General features: G+C 39.7%; 1 protein-coding gene across 5 annotated transcripts in view; it reads left to right on the plus strand.

The window, feature by feature from the left end:
- Nucleotides 1-20,088, plus strand: part of PHF14 (PHD finger protein 14) — a 599,885-nt gene that overhangs the window by 392,435 nt on the left and 187,362 nt on the right. The window contains exon 19 of one of the 5 annotated variants that reach the window (XM_030201117.1): nucleotides 13,920-14,642. The exons of the other annotated variants lie outside the window; for them this stretch is intronic. Within the exon in view, the coding sequence (XP_030056977.1) occupies nucleotides 13,920-14,016 (97 nt within the window). The 3' untranslated portion in view covers nucleotides 14,017-14,642. Of the gene's footprint in view, nucleotides 1-13,919; nucleotides 14,643-20,088 lie in introns of those variants that run through there. 5 annotated transcript variants of the gene reach the window in all.

Consider the following 20,088-nt stretch of genomic DNA (forward strand, 5'->3'; position numbering starts at 1 on the left):
TATGCCGTCTTAATGTAAAGGGAAAGCATTGGTCTTTCCCCTAGGCCACATCTACCCCATTCCAACAACAGAAGCTCAGTTCCTTCGTTGTCCCTAAGTGGGATACATCACAAGAAGGAAATAATGTCCCAGCCTCGTGTGAGATGCAGGGAGAGTCTCTACTTTTGAGAGAACCATCTCTCTCCCCTTCTGACCAAATAGCCCCTGTGCTCTGGCAGACTTGGACAGTGGTAGAAACAGAAGAAAAACCAGGAAGTCTAGCGGCATCTTCAACTGTTGTGGTTGGGATCACCAGATGTCCTGTTTCAACCTGCAAGAGTGGTCCGGGAGAGACAGCGATAGTTCTTCCTGGACCTGAGAGAACTGAAACAACACAGCTGTCATTGGAGGCAGCTCAGGCAGATGTTCCAGGTAAAGAGTCCCTGTCTTACCATCTAAGATTTTTACTCTAGAGTTATTGGGTGTAGCTTTGATCCATTTGGAAGTGTCTATCTCTAAATGTTTGCTGGAATTTTCAACTTTGGTTCAGTCTATTTCCACATTAACTCAACCACACCAAAGTAGTGTGAAGGAGTTCCAGGAATAAGTAGCTTCAATGAAGACAGAAACTGAAAAAGTGAATGAAGTTCAATGTGCTATTATTAAAGACAAGGAATTGCTACATAGAAAATTGGAGAATCTTGAAAATCAAGTGAGACATTTAAATATTTATTAGTTAAATTTTCCTAAGTTAATTGCAGTTTCCCCATTAGGAACATTTAAGAGATTTTTAGTGGAGGTAATGGAATATCCTCCGGAAGCTTTATCACCGGTAGGCAATTTTTTTTTTTCCATAAGGAGAAGGAGCAAAAGACTGCACGAGAAGTTGGGAATGATTTGAATGTATCTGCAGTTTTTTGTGATAGTTTGGATACATCTGGGGTTCTGTGTTTCAACTGCAGTGGTAGAAAGAGCCGCTTTATTGGTTACCTTGGTATTTGAACAGGACCTGAATTCCTGATGTGTATATGCATTTGGAAGGCTCCAAACTTGTTTGAGGGTCAAAGAGTTTGGAATTTTCCTGACCTCTCAAAGGCTACCCAAGAGAGGCAAAAATTGTTTCTAACAATGTGCCGGGCGACTGTTGCTCTTGGCACGCTGTTTCAGTTACGTTTTCCCTGTAAATGTTTGGTGAAATATGAAAATGTACAATATACTTTTTTCATTCCTCAACAGCTTAGATCCGTTCTGAATGTTAAGAAATTTGCTTCTGAGTGAGTAGATCCAGTACATGTTGCCTCTATGGTGTAAGCCTGGAAGAGATTAGGGTCAGTTAATTTGGTTTTGAATCCTGTTTACAGTTGGTTTAGTTTAATCTCTTTTTCCTTAAATAGCTCCCTGCTTATTGCATTGTCTGTCTTCCCCCCCCCCCCCCCCCCCCATTGTAAGTTGGCTAAATAGGTGTGGACACTATATAATTGTCTTTGTCTTCCTTTTTATATATATTTTTCCCTTTTTATGTTTTTTTAATATGTCATTCTTCACTATATTTCTTGTGCAATAATTATCTTGTATTATTTTGAAAATGTATAAATAAAATTTAAAAAAAATAATAAAAAATAATTTAAATAACAAAAGACTGTATTTTACTTCCAGGCAAAATATCCCCTACAGACATGGACCAAAGCTAATGAAAATTTAAACTAAAACCACAGTGCTTTTACACTGGCTGGCTTTGTACCACACTCAGAGTGACAGCTGATATTATAACTCCATAGAGAGGCTAATTCCTAAGGAGCTTTCATCCCAAATTTACAGACCTAAATTCCTGCTAAAATTTTGTATCAAAACCATTTATTTGGAGCACTCTATTTCTAGTGGATTCCCAATAAGCCTGTGAGGGGTTATGAAGGACAAGTCTATGATTATTCAGGACTCAAAGATGTCAGACAGGAACATATGGAATCATTTTTCATAAAGATCTTTTTATAGATTTTCTGCTTTGAACAATATTCAGAACTATGAAAAACAGATGCATTCACAAAATGTATACAATATAAACATACAAATTAGCAAACTTAATACACAACGCTGATAGGAATATTAAGCTAACTAGCATTGACATCTGGTACATTGCAATAGCAGTCTAGCAGTGATCAAGCTTTCTGAGAATGGAAAGTATTGCTAATGCGAATAGCATTGGCAGCTTCATATTTACAGATTGCATGCAGGTGTGACCACCATTCAAAGGTACTCAGTTTACTATTGAATTTCCAGTGGAAAACGATCAAATGTGATGCTAAAGTTAGCATGATATTGAATACTTAACCATTTTGTCAGGTATAATGATGTCAGGACATGAAGATCTGAGAACAACAATGTTGTAAGAGATGGATTCAGGATTTTGTTCCATGTTTTCTCTCAAAATAAATGAACATTGGAGCAATAGTGAAGCACTAGTGAAAAAGGCCCGTTTCTGACAGAAATGAAACGGGCGCTAGCAAGGTTTTCCTCGGAGTGTGTATGTTTGAGAGAGTGTGTGTGAGATTGACTGTGTGAAAGAGAGTGAATGTGCAAGTGTGTGTGTGTGTGTGACAGAGAGAGAGAGTGAGACTGGGTGTGAGTGTGTCCGTGAGAGAGTGTGTGCCAGGGGCCCCTCCCTCTGTCCTCCGAGTTCCAGGGTCATCCCCCCTCCCTCCGTCCCTCCGAGTTCCAGGGTCATCCCCCCTCCCTCCCTCCGAGTTCCAGGGTCCCTTCCAGTTTCTGGGTCTCCCCCACCCTCCCTCAGAGTTTCATGGTCCCCACCCTCCCAGTTCCACGGTCACCTTCCCTCCCTCCCTCCCAGTTCCAGGGTCCCCCCTACCAGTTCAAGGGTCCCTCCCCCTCCCTCCACGGTCCTGTCCACTCCCTCCCTTCCTCCGAGGTGCTTGGGGGGGGTTGCTATTTGCTGTCAACCTAAGGAGACACTGCTTCTGACGTCCACCAGCTAAGTCCTGTCCTGACCCAGAGGCAGCTGGAGCTCCCTCATACTCTGACACACATTGACAGGCAACGGTGGGACTGACGCAGCCACGGGCACTTACCTGGACATTTGTATTGTTGACAAATGATCTGAAAATACAGAGTTTAAAATTGCTGTTTCTGCCACGTAGAATACTTTTTAAAGCTGTTTTAGTGATATGTAATTTAGATTTCATGATATTCATATGTACAGATGGGAAGCTTTCAAATAAATTAAAAAGGTGTGCAGTAAGAATCCACAAACAAAAACCTTTTGTCCTTTACCTGTTAAGGCGCAGTTTATCTAGTAGAAACAGCTTTAGGCGTGTTTCAGATGGAAGAAGAAAAAAAAAACCGACAATGTGGATCAGCAGCTCCTAGGTGTGCTTGGTTTTGAGTGTATGGGAATGACGGCTGTGTTGGTGAGTGGAAACAAAGATTAACCAATGGGCTTCCTTGCTTACAGTGTAGTTGTCATCATTATGACCCGCCCTCGACGTCATCACGTTTGACGCATGGGCGGGGCAGACACTCATGGAGGAAAAGCGATCTCGGCCACTTCACTTTTAGAACGTTGGGAAAGTGAGGCGTCATTAGAACGTTGGAGGTGCGTTTTATATAGAGAGATATGTGGTAAATCACCGGGGGACTGCTACTACTACTACTACTACTACCACTATTTAGCATTTCTATAGCGCTACAAGGCATACACAGCGCTGCACAAACATAGAAGAAAGACAGTCCCTGCTCAAAGAGCTTACAATCTAATAGACAAAAAATAAATAAAGTAAGCAAATCAAATCAATTAATGTGAACGGGAAGGAAGAGAGGAGGGTAGGTGGAGGCGAGTGGTTACAAGTGGTTACGAGTCAAAGGCAATGTTAAAGAGGTGGGCTTTCAGTCTAGATTTAAAAGTGGCCAAGGATGGGGCAAGACGTAGGGGCTCAGGAAGTTTATTCCAGGCGTATGCAGTAGAGTCTCAGGATAGTTTTCCCAATTTTGAAGGAGTCTAATACACTGTATGGAGAATAAAATAAAAATATTCTGTAATGGCTGCAGACAAAGCTGGGTGAATTGATTTCAACCAGAAGATTTGCCATTCAGTAGCATCACTAGAGTAGCCCAGTTCCTTTTTCCTAGTCTGACTTCAGGGATTTTCAGGATTTAGTGTCCAATAACAGTAGGAGTTTGTATATTTTTGAGGTTGTCTTCGATGATACTAGAAATGAGTGGCACCATATGAAATAATCCATGTAGATGGATTAAATTCAGAAATATTCAAGTGTATGGTATAGTCAGTCAGAAATACTCAGTTTGAGTGTTCAGAGGTAGGTAAATCCAAATTGTTGTGTGAGCATATCAAAGGGGATAAAAGTCCCATTATTTAGCAACTGAGAAATAGACCATATTTCAGCTTTCTTCCGTAAACGCCAGTTGAGATATGAAGTGAGTTTTTTTTATGGATTGAGGTATTAAACCATAGTGACATATCTATTAGGTTTTACTTTTTGAGATTCAAACCTGTTAGTACTTCTTGTAAAAGTTTTGCCATTGAGTTAACTATAAATGAATTAGGTGGGTAGGAGAGCTTATTCATGGTAGGAGGTGTAACTTAACAGGTTCAATTAGTTCTGTTTTGAAAGTAAGCCATCTAGGTTGGTCTTGTGAATGTGAAATATCAAACCATTTAATCACTTGTGAATTCTGATGCCACCCTTATTTTTTCTGAATTTTAGTTTAGCCAAAGCTACACGAGGGACCATAGATTTTCAAATGAATTTACCTATAAGGCTATCTAGAATTTTCTCAAAGAGAAAGGAGTCATACTAAGCATATAATGTATTTTGGAAGCTAAACCCATTTTTATAGCTTCAGTTCTTCCCCACCAGTTGAGAAATAGTGGCAACCATTTTTTGTTTTTATTACCATTTTAATAATGTAGTCAGTATTAAATTGAATGGTCTGATCTGAGGGTTTTCTATACCATATACCTAGATGTTTAATCTTTACAGGTTCCCACTTAAAAGGAAACTTATATCGATATGATGTTTCATAGTGTAAAGGGATAGAGGCATGACAGCAGACTCGGTCCAGTTAATTTTATAGCCTGATAAATGAGAAAATGATTCAATACACTGGAGAATAGAGAGAAGTGAATTTGCTTTGATATGTAGGAGGATATCATCTGCGTAGATCGATAGTTTGAATTTGTTATTGTTTAACTGAATACCTTGTATGGATAAGTCAACTCTGATTGCAAGGGCCAGAGGTTCAAGTGCTAAATTGAATAATAAAGGAGATGAAAGGCAGCCCTGTTTGGTACCACAATTGAGTATGGATTGTTTAGAGTTAGTACCATTGATCATAATGGAAGCAATCATATAACAGCTTAATCATACAAATAAAAGAGTCTCTGAAGTTGAACCTCTTAAGAGTATAATATAGGTATTACCATTCAGTTCTGTCGAATACTTTTTTCATGTTGCGAGATAATGCCACTTGGAGCTCTTCATAGGAATCAGCGCCTGACAGTGTTCCAAAAGAGTCTGGAGTTGTCCTGAGTCTACTCGGCGTGAATCCGTAACATAAAGAATCATTAATGTGGCAAGGTAATCTGGAATCCCAGTGTGGAGAATCTTGTGTGTGAATGTAAGAATTTTTAATTGGATTCTATATTCGATTGGTAACCAATGCAGTTTCAAAAAGAGAGAGAAGACATGATCTCTCTGCTTTGCCTGGCACAAGACATGAGCTACTGTGTTTGAAGCCTTTTTATTTCAGTTTTACATACATAGTAACATAGTAAATGAGAGCATATAAAGACCTGTATGGTCCATCCAGTCTACCCAACAAGATAAACTCATTTTACATGGTATGTGATACTTTATATGTATACCCGAGTTTGATTTGTCCTTGCCATTCTCAGGGCACAGACTGTAGAACTCTGCCCAGCATTCTTCTTGTATTAAAAGTTCTGAAGCTATTGTTGATGCCCCTTAAAATTTACACTCAAGCCCATCCTTATCTATTCAGTCACAATCAGGACGTAGACTGTAGAAGTCTGCCCAGCACGGTTTTGCTTCCCAATTACCGGAGTTGCTACCCAATCTCTCCTAAGATTCCGTGGATCCATTCCTTCTAAACAGAATTCCTTTGTGTTTATCCTACACGTTTGAATTCCATTACCATTTTCATCTCCACAACCACCTGCGGGAGGGCATTCCATGTATCCACCACCCTCTCTGTGAAAAAATACTTTCAGACATTACTCCTGAGTCAGCCCCCCCTTTAACCTCAATTCATGGCCTATAGTTCTACCGCCTTAAATGCCAGCGAAAACAATGTTATAATAATTGAGACGAGATCCAACAAAAGCATGGAATAAAGTATGTAATGCATTATGATCTAAATGACAAAATGATGTTGAGAGCAATAGAACTCTGTATTCTAAAAATCATCAAAGTGTGGGGGGAAAAAAAGTTCAGTGACACTTAAGGGCCTTTTCACCAAATTAGTGTAAGTTTTGCACTTACTGCACCTTTCATGCAAAAATTAACCCCCTTGCTGTGCCCAACCTTGACCCCGCCAATCAAATTCCCAAACTTCTGTGAACACAAATCCAACTTCTAATCCAAAAACCCCACCACAGACCTCCCACTGACTGGGGGTCTGAGTTGGTGGAGCAGTGGTTTCCAGCAGCATCAATCCCCCTCTACTGCTGCCCGGATGGGTGCCAAAATCCAAAATGGTGCTGATGACCCCTAGTGGGTCTTCTGGGTTCATTCTATTTGTAGTCTTAATGATTCTCTGATTTCTCTTTGCTGGTAAATTATAAATCTTATGAAAATGAGTAAAAATATCTTGAGAAAATTGATGACCTTCTATAAGAGTTTCTAAAACAAATCCTTAGGTGGAAAAACTGGACTGTGGAAAATTCAACAGATGAAGATTCAGTGATCTGGTGAAATTATCCCAGTTCTCAGTTTTACTACACAGAACATTTCTGTCTTGAATCAGAGAAGATGGTAGTTCCTTTGCTGCTGTAACATTTCCAGTTACTTGAACAAGCTTCTGAGAATGAACACCCAATTGAGATTCAAAACATAGTTACCTTTGTTGAATTTTTGCCTTATAGAGGTTACCAAACTGGAACACATCTGCTGTGCAGAAGCAAGGGCCATCAAGACAAAGTCCAATGTAATTTCAATAGGTTGGGTCAAAGGGGGAATATCGGAAACTAAAGCTGATCTAACTACAAGCAAAGCAGTGCCAGCTCTTCTAGCCTGTTTTTGCAGATTCTAAGAAATGGAGGCCAAGGAGAATCCATTAATAGGTCTGGGGCACTCTCCAAAATTGGCCGATGCCATCAAATTTCCAGCCAATAGGGCTTGTGGAGGACGCCCTCCACCCAAAACAGCATCGTAGAGCAACACCTCCTCTTGTGGTCACATCAGCATTTCTTTTCTCCACCATGGTATCCGGAGGGTGAATGGTGCTCAAAGGGCTAAGCAATATGTTATTTCTGAGGCTGGAGTCCTGTCTTCCCCCCCCCCCCCCCCCCTCCTTCCCCCCCCCCACCCCCCCCCCCCCCTCCCCCCCCCCCCCCACCCCCGGACAGTAGGTTTGCCCATAGCTGCTCTCAGCTGCACCAAGTTTGCAACAGAAAACTGCCACAAAATATCAGTAGGCTGGGAAGTTGGGAGAGGTGGGGGACCCACACTCATACCCACCCCCACTTTTCTATTTTGGCATAAGGAAAAGGCACCAAGAAACACAGAGAAATTTGTAGAACTCAACAGCAATGTTGTACTCTGATACCACCTTCTATTCCCCATGTACACTAATTTAGACTTATTGTCGGGCTTTGTTCTAGTCAAAAGAAGACTCCTTTCAGTATCCTGAGCACTGCTGTATGCATGTTTGATGCTCTTATCTAAGTAACTTTTCTCTTAAAATCTACTGCTCATATTTTTTTTTCTTGGGCTTCAAACTTTCTTTGGATGGTGTACAGCCATTTAAATATCAAAAACTAAGCTCCTGACTTACCAGGCCGTTGAACGTTAGGAGGTTCGTTTCCTTGTGCAGGACATGGGGAAGCGGAAAGGAAAACCCAGGGAGTCGGCCTCCTTACTCCCTGGGAGTGTTCCCTCCTCGCGACAAACAGTTCTGGAACAATTCGGGGTTCAGCCACTGATCATGCGGCAACCCGCCACAGAATGCTCCGCAATAACATCGCCGGAGACCAGCGAGGAGGCGCTATCGCTTAGTCCGCCTGGGAACATCAATCCTCCACAACCAGGAAGTAGAGAGACCCCGACGGTGAGAGCGGAAGGGACGTCCGAAGTGGCTGATTTTCCCCTGCCCTCAGGAGGCCTCGACGGTGGTCTTTCCCCAATCGGAGCGGAACACCAAAAGGGTTTGATGACTTCTACCCCTTCTCCGATGAGCAATACCCTGGTTTTACTGGAGGTAAAAAAACCTAAAGTAGTAACTTTAGATGCCCTATGGGATGTTATCCAGGGAATGAACGCTATGCTTTCTCAAGTAACGAGTAACTTTTCACAAAATATTGATACATTAAAACACCAGCAAAATCAACTTGTGGACAATTTTCAAACTCAAGCAGTGCAAATTGAGTCTTTGAGAACTGAACTTTCCACTTTAAAAAATTTTGCGGGAAATGTGGCGAAGGACAGAGAGATTCTGGCACGTAAGCTAGAATTTCTTGAGAATCAGGGGAAAAAAAACAATCTGAGGTTTATTAATTTTCCCAAATCGCCATTAATCTCAGCTATGGACATGTTAAGAAAATACTTTAGAGAAATTTTGGGCATACCAGCAGAGGGTTTTCCGCCTATTACCCGAACACAATACATAACTGGGAGAACAGTGAATCCGCTGAATCCTCAGCCACAGCAACCAGAACTTAATATTACAGAGTTTCTTGAAAACTCATTGGAACTAATTACGGAAAGAACTACTCTTATTGTTTCATTTGCACTGGAAATGGATAAAACAAATGTCTTTAAGCTTTATTTTAAATTTTTGAACAGCAAATTTCTTGGGCATACCGTTCGAATTTTTCCAGATTTAAACAGAGAGACTCAAGCCCGTCGGCGAGAGTTCCTCGGTTTAAAATCTAAAATTTTGGCTTTGGGAGGATTGTTTAAATTAGTTTTTCCTTGTCGTTGTATAATAACATTACAATCTGTTACATATATGTTTATGGATCCCAAGAAATTGAAGGAATTTTTGATTTCAAAAGAAAGTGTACCATGTTCGACCCAGGTAACCTAATAGGGTAGAAGGACTCGCTGAAGTCTGGCTGCGGATTGCCTCTTTGATCCTGCTCTAATTAGTTTTTGTTCTTTTTTTCTTTTTATTATTTTTACCTTGTATCTTGTCTCAAAGTTGTTGTGGTCTAAATGAAACTAATATTTTCCAATAAGTTTGTTAAATATCAAAAACTGGCTCATTTGTTACATTGGTTTTCAAACAGCATACATGAAAACTTGGATAATGTTGCAGTTTGTTCTTGTCTGTAGGTTTCTGAAAAACCATAGTCTTGAAATGATTTTTCTTTTTTATTTAAAATGTATATTAAAGATATTTCAGAGTCATCTTGGTCACTTGAAAATTAAGATTGTCATCACATTGATTTAACCATTGGAAACAAGTATCTAATTGCTGGCAGTCTGCTTAAAAGAATATTATCAATATATCTTTTCCACTCAGATTCAGTTTAGGTCTGTAGAATTTCAAATAGTACTCCTTCCTATTAAAAATCAAATTATGAGTCTGAGTGTTATAGCCAATTTAGAATTAACCATGCAGGCACAAGTAACCAAAGTAATTCAGTCTTCCTTTTATTATGTTCAGAACAAAAGAGATACCTACACTCTCCATGATCGATTTTCAGATTGTGGTACAGAGTTTAGTGTTGTCCTGATTGGATTATTGCAATGCTCTGTATGTTGGTTTGTCGCAAGCCCAGTGTAATGAGTTGCAAATTCTGCAGAATGCATCAGCAAGGATGGTTGTTGGGGTAAGTAGGTTTGACCATATTACCCCTGTATTGATATCAGTGGTGGCTAAGACAGCAAATAGGAATGATAATATTATAATGCCTTTGTATCACTCCTTGATATGACTGCACCTTGAATACAGTGTTCAATTCTGGTCACCGCATCTCGAAGATATAGTGGAATTAGAGAAGGTACAGAGAAGGGTGACAAAAATAATAAAGGAGATGGGACTACTTCCCTATGAGGAAAGACTGAAGAGGCTAGGGCTCTTCAGATTCGAGAACAGATGGTTGAGGAGAGAGATGACAGAGAAATATGACAGGGGTCAATAAAATACTAAGTTGAGTGGAATGCGTAGACATGAATTGCTTGTTTACTCTTTACAAAAATGCAAGGACTAGGGGGCACACAATGAAACTACAGAATAGTAAATTTAAAAGAAATTGCAGAAAATATTTTTTCATTGAGTGAGGATATAGTTAAAATCTGGAATTTTTTGCCAGAGAATGTAGTAAAAGCACTTAACAGGGTTTAAAAAAGGTTTGGATAATTTCCTAAAAGAAAGTCCATAATCCATTATTTAGATGGATGTGGAAAAATCTGTTACTTATTTCTAGGATTAGTAGCATAAAATCTGTTTTATTCTTTGGTATCTTTCCAGGTACTTGTGACCTGGATAGGCCTCTGGATGCTGGATACTGGGTTTGATGGACCTTTTATATTGAAGATGGGTTGGTTGTTCTTTTTTGGAGGTTCAATGAAAGTTAAAGCAGTCTCTAAGGCCACCATTGCCCATTGGCTCAAACAGTTGATTTCTTCAACTTGTATTCTGAAAAGGAATCGCCTCCAGAAGATCTGAGGGCTCACTCTATGGGAGGGATAGCTGCATCTTGGGCGGAATCTAGAGTGATAGCTCATCATGACAAATGTAGAACGGCAGCATGGTCATCCCTTCATACTATTACAAAGCATTATAGGTTCTATGTTGCCACAAGAGCAGATGTGAATTTTGGTGCTTAAGTTCTGTGAGCAAGGATTTCAGGCCTGGCCTTATAGATTGCTTTGTTTTGTTACATCCCACAGGTCTTGGACTAGTCTGGTAAGGACACAGGAAAGAGAAATTATTCTTGGTACCTGACAATTTTATTTTCCTTTACTCCTACCAGACAAGTCCAGAAATTCATGTTTGTGAAGTTTGTTATAGCTTTTTCTAAAAATTTTTATTCCATTTCAATGAAGCTAAGTAGATACTGCTATATTTTTTTTGTCATTCAGTATACCGAACAACGGACATAACTCTTATAGGTCAGAGGCCAGAATTCTAGAGTTTCTCTCCCCTCATCTGCTGGCTGATGGGCACATTCAGTAGCAAAAAGAGAGGGTTCAAAATGCAGACAAACACGTCACAGAAAAAAAGCCCAAAAGGGACTTCAGGAATGGAACAATCGAGTTTTTTTAATCAAAAGACCCGCACAGGTCATGTTTCAGCGCTCATGCACCTGCATCAGGGGTCAAATGGAAATAGACTCTCTCAAACAGAACTATGAATAGAAACACTGTATAAACCAAAAATGTTGTTCTTCCAAAACAGATAAAGGTGGCACAAAGCTTTTTGAGTGACGTTTGGCGTTCACATTCTGGTTGCAGAATCTTAAGCCATAGTGGCTTTGTACCACTCTCTTGGGAGAACAACGTTTTTGATTTATACAGTGTTTCTCTCTGTTTTGACCCCTGACGCAGGTGCATGAGTGCTGAAACATGACCCGTGATTATTCCATTCCTGAAGACCCTTTTGTGGGGGGGGGGGGTGTTTCTGTGTGATGTGCACCTCTCACAGGACCCAGTAGAACTAGAGGAAAGAAAATAAACAAGTAAGAATATGTTCTCCCTGTTTATTGTATAGTCTTAAACAAGCCCGCCCTCTTATCCAACCTGATTAGGTATACACAATAGGTTTAAACAGTTTGGATTATTTTTTTCATTGGAAGAAAGCTGAAACATTTGTATAATAGCAGATCTGGTTATTGGATATTTTATTTAAAATGGTCAAAGTTAAAAGGCAGAGGGCAAGATCTTATCTTCTGCCTATATGTTTTTTTTGTTGGGGTTTAAGCATCTTTTGCTGTTTTCTGTTCAGATAACTAGAACTTAATGTATGAAACATTCAAATCACATTAAAAAGATATTTGTCAGTGTGCATTTTAGTCACTCTGTTATCTTAAAAGGTATACATGTTGCATACCATCTCTGTCATATTCCCTTGCAGACTGAACTAAAATACTGTTTAATCATTGTTGCATTGGTTCATTATTTGGTGTTCAATCACGTTGCTAATCTTTTTTCTCTTTCCTGTTTTTTCTTCCTGTTACATGCCTGTCATTCCAGACTACTGTCTTCCTAAAAGGATCATCATTTTTCTCCCACTTTTTAAAATTCCTACTGCCTTTTTCTTCTGTTTCTTTGTTTCTTGTTTGTGCCACTTCTGTGTCTCTTGTGCAGCATTTTGTGTTTCCCTGTTGCTTTTATAATTTAATATGTCCAGTGTAAGGTGTCTTGTTCTATAAGAATCTTACCTCATGCAAGTTTGGGCTGTGGGACACCTGGACTAAAGCTGTGTTCATCTTGGAATTCTACTAGCCTTAGCTACTGAGGAGTAATGAATGTATTCAGTAATAATGGGGTCCCAAAACTGTGGTCAGTGGAGCACATTCAGTTCATGGCCAAATTTCATCTGGCTCAGGAGCACATTCCAACACTTCTGTTCACTCTGACATTAACTATAGTGGCATCCCAAACGTGTTTAAAAATCATTGACTGCCTCACTGCCCTGTCTCACAATGCATGAGATCAGCAGGGAGGAGAGAAAGTGCAGGTCTTTGAATTTTTGAGCATTCATACAGTAGTAGAATCTGTGTCAGAGCAGGAGGCAGAAAAAAATGCACTCCTGCCTTCAGGCCACATGATGGAATTCACAGGAGTATGATAGGGTTGCCAACATCCAAGACAAAAGGAGTATCATTATTGATGCTTAATCTGCCATTCCCCAGTATTTGAAATCACTAAGATGGCCAGACAGAAAGGATCCACTCCCAAATTATCAACTTAACAAGCATGTACCCCCTCCCCCAATCTGTTATCTTGATGGTTAGAAATGTTCTATGTGGCCATCCCCAAGAAAAGTTTAAGGACCTCTGTGATAAGTACTTGGACACAACAACAATATGATTGAGAAATTTGTAGTCACTTGAGAGTTTTGCAGTTTATTTTTGTAAGTTGATAAAACAGAAAGTTTCTCTGCTGTTCTCAGTGGAATGGTCCTACTGCCATTTCACTGCTTCAAAAGCTGTATTGAGAAGTGAGTTAGGAGCATATGAATTCTGCTTCTCTTTCTGTGTATCTTACTTTCTTCCTATTTTTTCCTTCTGTTGTTTTGCAACTTGTTTTTCTCTAGCTTCTTGTGTACTTTCTTGTTATCCTCACTTACTTAATTTTTCTCTACTGCTACTCATTTGTCTTCCTCCTTTCCCATATACCTTACAATGTTTTGTTACATCACTGTTTTGCGTATCCATCCTTCATCCTCCCCAGTTCCTTTTTTTTCCCCTCATGTTTCTTATTTTGTCTTCACCTTTAATGTTCCTGTTGACTTATGGCTCCCTTCCTTCATGTTCATTTCAACTAATTTTGTCTTTCATTTATTAGCCACCATGTTTGCCTTTCCTAAGTGCTTTTTCTTTCACTTGCTGTATGAACCGTTTTCTCCTTCCTATTTCCCCTTTTATGTTTGTCATCCTTTATTTTTTAATGTTTTTCTTCTGTCTGTATGTCTTCCAGAGTCCTGTGTATGCTGCTCACCGTTGTCCACATCTCACTTTCTATTGCATGGCTCGACTTTCCTGTTTTTCTTCTCAACAGCTGTCTAAGGTGCCAAAAGAGGGGTCGCCGAAATCGCCATGAACCAGCCAGCTCTGCGAGACTTTCAGGAGTGCTGATCGCTGTTGCAGAGAGCTAGGGTGTGGCATAGGAGCTGCTGTGATGTAGATGGCTCTACAAGGCTTTTTTCCCATATGTTCTCCATTCATGGCCCTCAAAGTTAAATAGGGTAGGGTTGGTCTTCTCTCCTTTGGCCCCATGTTAGCTCTGGGCCTGAAATAAAGTACTTGTAAGTTTTAGCATAGACTCCGATAACTGCAACAGTAGTATGCTAATTAAAAGTGAAAACAAAAACCAAATGAATATAACACTTTCAATCTTAATTTAAATAAAATAATTCAGTTACTTTATCAGTCCACTTAGATATATGTTACAACCTGTAATGTGCATATATATTCAGCCGTCATCCATAGCTGATTCCGCATTAGCTCTTGAAAGCTAGTATTAACTTAATCCAATAAAAAGGCTTCACCTACATCTTATTTGTTAACCTTAATTTGTGTATTGATATGTGGATTTTCTGTACTGAAATTACTATTTGGGGGTGTTGGAGTAAATAAACGTTTATACATAAAAAAATTAAATGAAGCTGGTTTAACATGGACAAAAGAAGCCAACCTTCAGTTCTAGTGATGCTTTGTTTTTTGTTCACTGTTTAGCATTCAGTAACTCATTATGTATATTTGATACTTGTCAATATGCATGAACTTGCATATTAATAAAATGTGATTTACATGCAATGTGTATGCTATATATGTTGTACCTTTGCAAAGCTATATATATATATATATATATATATATATATATAAGCAGAAATTATTGACAATGATATGTGCAGTCATAGTTTGTTAGAACCCCTGTACCAGTCCCTAGTACTGTTTTCTAAGATTTAAAAATAATTTTACTCTGTATACAAAAACAAACCCTACATGATGTGGCATGATAGAGCAAAATGTAGAAGAGAATTATACAGACTTTTAAATATAATTAGCAGTCTTATTGTAATCCACTTTGAACTATATTTTGATGTGTGCGGAATATAAGTTCTAGGTGAAGTAAAATATGTAAAGATGTACAGAATGGTGGTAGCGTTTCCTCAATGTCCATGAAATCGTTTTATCATATATGGGCATGAAATTGTATAAATTAGACATAGAGTGGTATATAGTTTAAAAGTTGTCCATCATTGTAATTGTCACTTGATATTCATCCAAGTCTAGTGATTTCTATCAAAACATCTTTGAAAACATATAACAGAAGGGGGAAGAAAAATGGCTGCCATATATAGATGCAGGGTTATAAAGGAAAGTATAGCAAAAGGTTTACTCTCTGTGACCTCCACTATCTACCTGGAGTTCAATGGACAAGTTTATCTCATCTTTGTCCCACCATGGGTTGGAAGCTGCTGCATCAGGAGTAGCACAGTGTCCCCCAAAATAAAGATCAGGCTGAGCTCCAGCAGCAGAATGTGTTTTATCACCCCCACTCCATGTACCCTGTGTGCTTCCTGTTTTCCCTTGTACTCCAAGAGGACTGTGGGGCTCATTTTCGAAAGAGAAAAATGTCTAAACAGTGGCTTAAAGCAGCATTTGGACGTTTTTCTCAGTAAAATGTCCAAATTAATATTTTTGAAACCCATTTTCCAGATGTTTTTTAATGCTGTTCGTCTGCAGTGCATCCAAAACACAAGTAGATCCAGTAGATCCCTGGAGTAGCCTAGTGGGCAGTGCAGTGCATTGTAGAGAATGGGACCCAGGCCAATAACCCACTCTAACTGTTACAGTTGTGGTGGAATGTGTGAGCCCTCCAAAACCCACCAAAAGCCTACTTTACCCACATATAGGTGACACCTGCAGCCATAAAGACTATTGAAGTGGTGTATAGTTGGGTACAGTAGGTTTTGGGGGACTCACTATACAATATAAGGGAGCAACAGTGAGATGTGTACCTGGAAGCGATTATGTGAAGTCCACTGCAGTTCCCCCTAGAGTACCCCACTGCTCTGCTGGGATGTTTGTGTGGCCAGTCTACTAAGAATGCTGGCTCCTCCTACATATCAGTGGCTTGATTTTGTACGTTTTTCACTTGGACAATTTTTTTTTCCAAAAATGGACCAAAAGATGGACACACACAGGACAAAAACATCTATCAAGTGGCCATTTTTAAAAAATAATAGTTTTGCTGTTTTGAAAATCACTATATTTGTTATTCAGATTCTGGACTTTCTGAGCAAAATGTCCAAAGTCTAATTTAGAGACGTCATATCGAAAATGTCCTTCACAATCTACTAGGGTAAATAGGAAAGGAGGTGAAGAGTCAGTTGGGGAGCTAGTGAGAGCAGGAACAGTGTGAGGCAGAATTATGGCCAGGTCACATGGACTCCAAAGATCTGGCTTGGCAGAATATGCTATATCTAGAAATTCACACCCAGCATTTTTTTTGTTTGTTTGTTTGTTTTTTTTTTTTTGGGGGGGGGGGGTACCCAACATATGCTAACTTCTGACATGGTGAGCAACCAGATCACCAGGAGCTTTACCTACCATCCTAAAACTATCAGATTGGAATGTAGTGCCCTGGTATGAAGGTGTAGTATCTGAATCCATATTGCAATAATGTATAATTACCAAGGAAACTGTTCACAAATTTGGAGACCAATATAAAATTAGTGGCTTTTAGATGGCCAGTCAACTAATTTGAGAGAACAGATGCTGATGGTTATAAGTCTGTAATATAGCACACATTAAAGAAGAGTTTTATATTACATAGAAAATTAGAACTGTTCAAAAACTCTATCAGAGCAAGGAATCTACACCTATTAGATTTTCCCAAGGCCAGATGGAGTTATGTAATAAACTCATTAGGGAGATCCTAAAAGTTTCAGCAGTGGAGGAGAGATATGGACACAGTTATAAATACAGACAGAATAGTCTCTTCTGATTTCCTTGGAAGCCTCTTAGGATGAGATTGCCTTGTGTGCTACAGTATTGGTAGAAATAGCTGTAAATCTGACAAATACTTGATTCTTAAATTGTACTTAAAGGTATATTTTTGTGGTCAAAAATTGTTCGCGAATATGGCACTATCATCCCAATTTAAAAGGAAATTCTTTCTGCAGATGCATCAGTCAGTAGTTGATATTTGTGACATGTTTTTTATTTGTTTTTAATTTTGTGTATGTGTGTTTAATTTCCTGTGTAAATACATTATACAATATTAGAGGAATAAATTTGCGTTTTTTAAAATTCTCATTTGAAATATTTCCTTATTGATAAGTCTGTGATTATATTCTGAGCTGTACCATGGAGGAATCACAACTTGGAGGAAGTTTTCCCTCCGACTGCACAAAGGCGGAACTGTGGCTCTTGATAACGCACTGTTACTAGGTCCCATTGAAGACGAGAGGCTGTAGGGAAGGCAAGGCGCAGAAAAGAAATGATGTACTCGGGCATGAGGAAAAGGTTGTAGGGAGTGGACAGGAAATAAAGGAAAAACAAAACATTTGTTTAAAACACTCATTCACACAAGTTGAAACAAATTAGATAAATTATAAGGAAAAAAATATTTCCCCCTAACTTATAAAAATATTGGGTAGTATCTTAGATTTCTGAGTAATATGTAGATTTTGGAGAAAAGAGAGGTGGAACAGGGTAATACCAGGCAAGTAAATTTTTTTTCAGTGGAAAAGTAATTTCTCAATGAGGAATGATAACATAAGGCTCTAAGTTTGTGTGGGGGGGGGCCTTTTACTAAGGCATGGGAGGGCTAATGTGCAGGTAGTGCACACCAAATTGGCAGTACCCCCAGGCTAGCGTATGCTCCCGGTGGTAATTCTGAGTTTGGCACGTGCCAAATTCCAGCGTAGACAACAATTTTCTACTGCAGGTGCATGCGGGTAGCATGTGAGCCCTTACCACTAGGTCAATGGGTGGCGGTAAGGGCTCATGCCGTAAATAGGCGCACACTAGTTTTAATTTCAGCTCTCACCATTTCCTGCCCATTAAAAAAAGCCTTGTTTCCAAGCCACGGTAAAAAAAATGGCCTTGCATGTGCCTTAAAGATGCACCCACACTACTGCAAGCCACTTTTTACCGTGGCTTAGAAAAAAGACCCTGTGTGACAGATTAGTTGACACTGCTGGTACTACATCAGGAATAGGCAGAATAAATTTACTTTCAAGTCTTTATCTTCTATTTTGTTATATATATAAGGATTTATTTACCGCCTTTTTTAAGGAATTCACTCAAGGCAATGTACAGCAAGAATATGTCAAACATAAGCAATAGGCAATTACATCAGTAAAAATATTCATATGGCATAGTATGCTACATTATAATGCTAACACAATAAAACTTGTTAATAAACAGCATACGTTGATACACTGAGTACATATTCTTTTCCCATCTAATACATTTTCTGTTATCTGTCTCTATTCCACTAGTATTCATTCCTCCTTTGTTTCTAGACTCTTCTTTCTTGTGCTTCGTTTTGATCTCTTCTGGAGGTTTTCCTTCCAGTTCCACTTCCTGCCTTTCTTCTTATACCTCTAGCCCCGGCTTCATCACCCAGCCTCTTATGCATCGCCTCTGCTTCTTACAGTTTCACCTGTTCTTTTCTTACACTCAGTGCCCAGTTTCTAATCCCTCCCACCTTGTATCTGCTTCAGTATCACAGTCTCTTATTCCCCCTGCTCTCCTACTAGCTCTTGTTTCTGCTGTTCTGACATGGTCTCATTTTCTCATCCACCCACCTCCCTTTCCCAACTAATCTATTTTTGCCTCACCTTTAACTGGCAGGAGAACAAGAATAGTATTTTATACTGTATCAGTGTTCTGTGTCTTTCAAATGTGGCCTTTTGATTTCAGTTTCCCAGTGTCCCAAAGATCTCTAGGTATTCATCTAAATGCAGAAGAAGCAGACCTCTTTCAGTTCAAAAGAAACTGTGGAACAAAGGGTTATAGGATGATGGTCAAAAGGGGTATGGTGAGCAATAATTGAAGAAAATATTTCTGTATGGAAAAGGTGGTGAATGCGTGGAAAAGCCCCCCCCCCCCCCCCCCCAGTGTAGGTGGTAAAGACCAGGCGCGTAGCCAGACTTCGGCAGGAGGGGGGTCCAGAGCCGAGGTGAGGGGGCACATTTTAGCCACCGCCCCGCCATTTCCGACACCAACAACTTTGACCCCCCCCCCCCCCCCCCCCGCCGACGATCCTCTCAACCCCCCTCCCACCGCCAAACTGCCGTCACCGTCTACTACCTTTGCTGGCGGGGAACCACAACCCCCGCCAGCCGAAGTCTTCTTTCTTCGTTTTGTTTCTGAGTTTGATGTCCTGCACGTCGGCAGGAGGGTCCAGGGCCTAATCTACGGGGGCCCAGACCCCCGTGGCCCCATAATAGCTACGCCCCTGGTAAAGACGAGCAGTAGTCAGTGCAGTTCCTCTAATCCAGGAGTATTATGCTCAAACCATAATTTCTGTAAAATAATCCTGGATACTACAGCTTGTGCAAGTTTTAATGCCTTATGGGCATATGTTGTCAGACCTGTGAAGATGGTATTGCAAAATAAATAAATAAGGAGAGAATTGGGCCGTTCTCCCAAATAACACCATAATTGTATGCTGTGATAAATTAAAAATATCTTAGCATTAATTGATCCGTTAAGAATTAATGATCAAATAGGTAAGCCTTAACATACCTTCCAAATGTATGAGAACTTTTAATCTCTCTTAGGTTATATGGTAGTTTGTTCTACAGATCAGGGCCACTGCCTGCAATACATCTGTTCCTAGTTGTAGATTTTTTTGTCAGACCGAATTCAAAGGAATTTTTAATCTAATCTTATTTCTTGTGCAGAGCATAACAGTCCTTTTGCAGAATATCACAAAGATAAAACGGAGCTAGGCTATATAGAATTTTGAAAACAAATATTAATAGGTTATACATGGAGTAATACATGGGAAAATAACGGGCTGTACTGTAATGATGGGCTACATCTTTCTGTGACAGGAAAAAGGATCCTTGGGGACAAATTCATAGGGTATGTTTCTCAACATTTAAACTAGAGGGTGGGGTGACAAAAGGAAACAAGGGATTTCAGAAAGTCACCACCAGAATAAACATGATGGCAGAGGGAAAAGACATCTAAATATAGAAAAC

This window comes from Microcaecilia unicolor, chromosome 1 (genome assembly GCF_901765095.1).
Source record: "Microcaecilia unicolor chromosome 1, aMicUni1.1, whole genome shotgun sequence".
Lineage (NCBI taxonomy): Eukaryota > Metazoa > Chordata > Amphibia > Gymnophiona > Siphonopidae > Microcaecilia > Microcaecilia unicolor.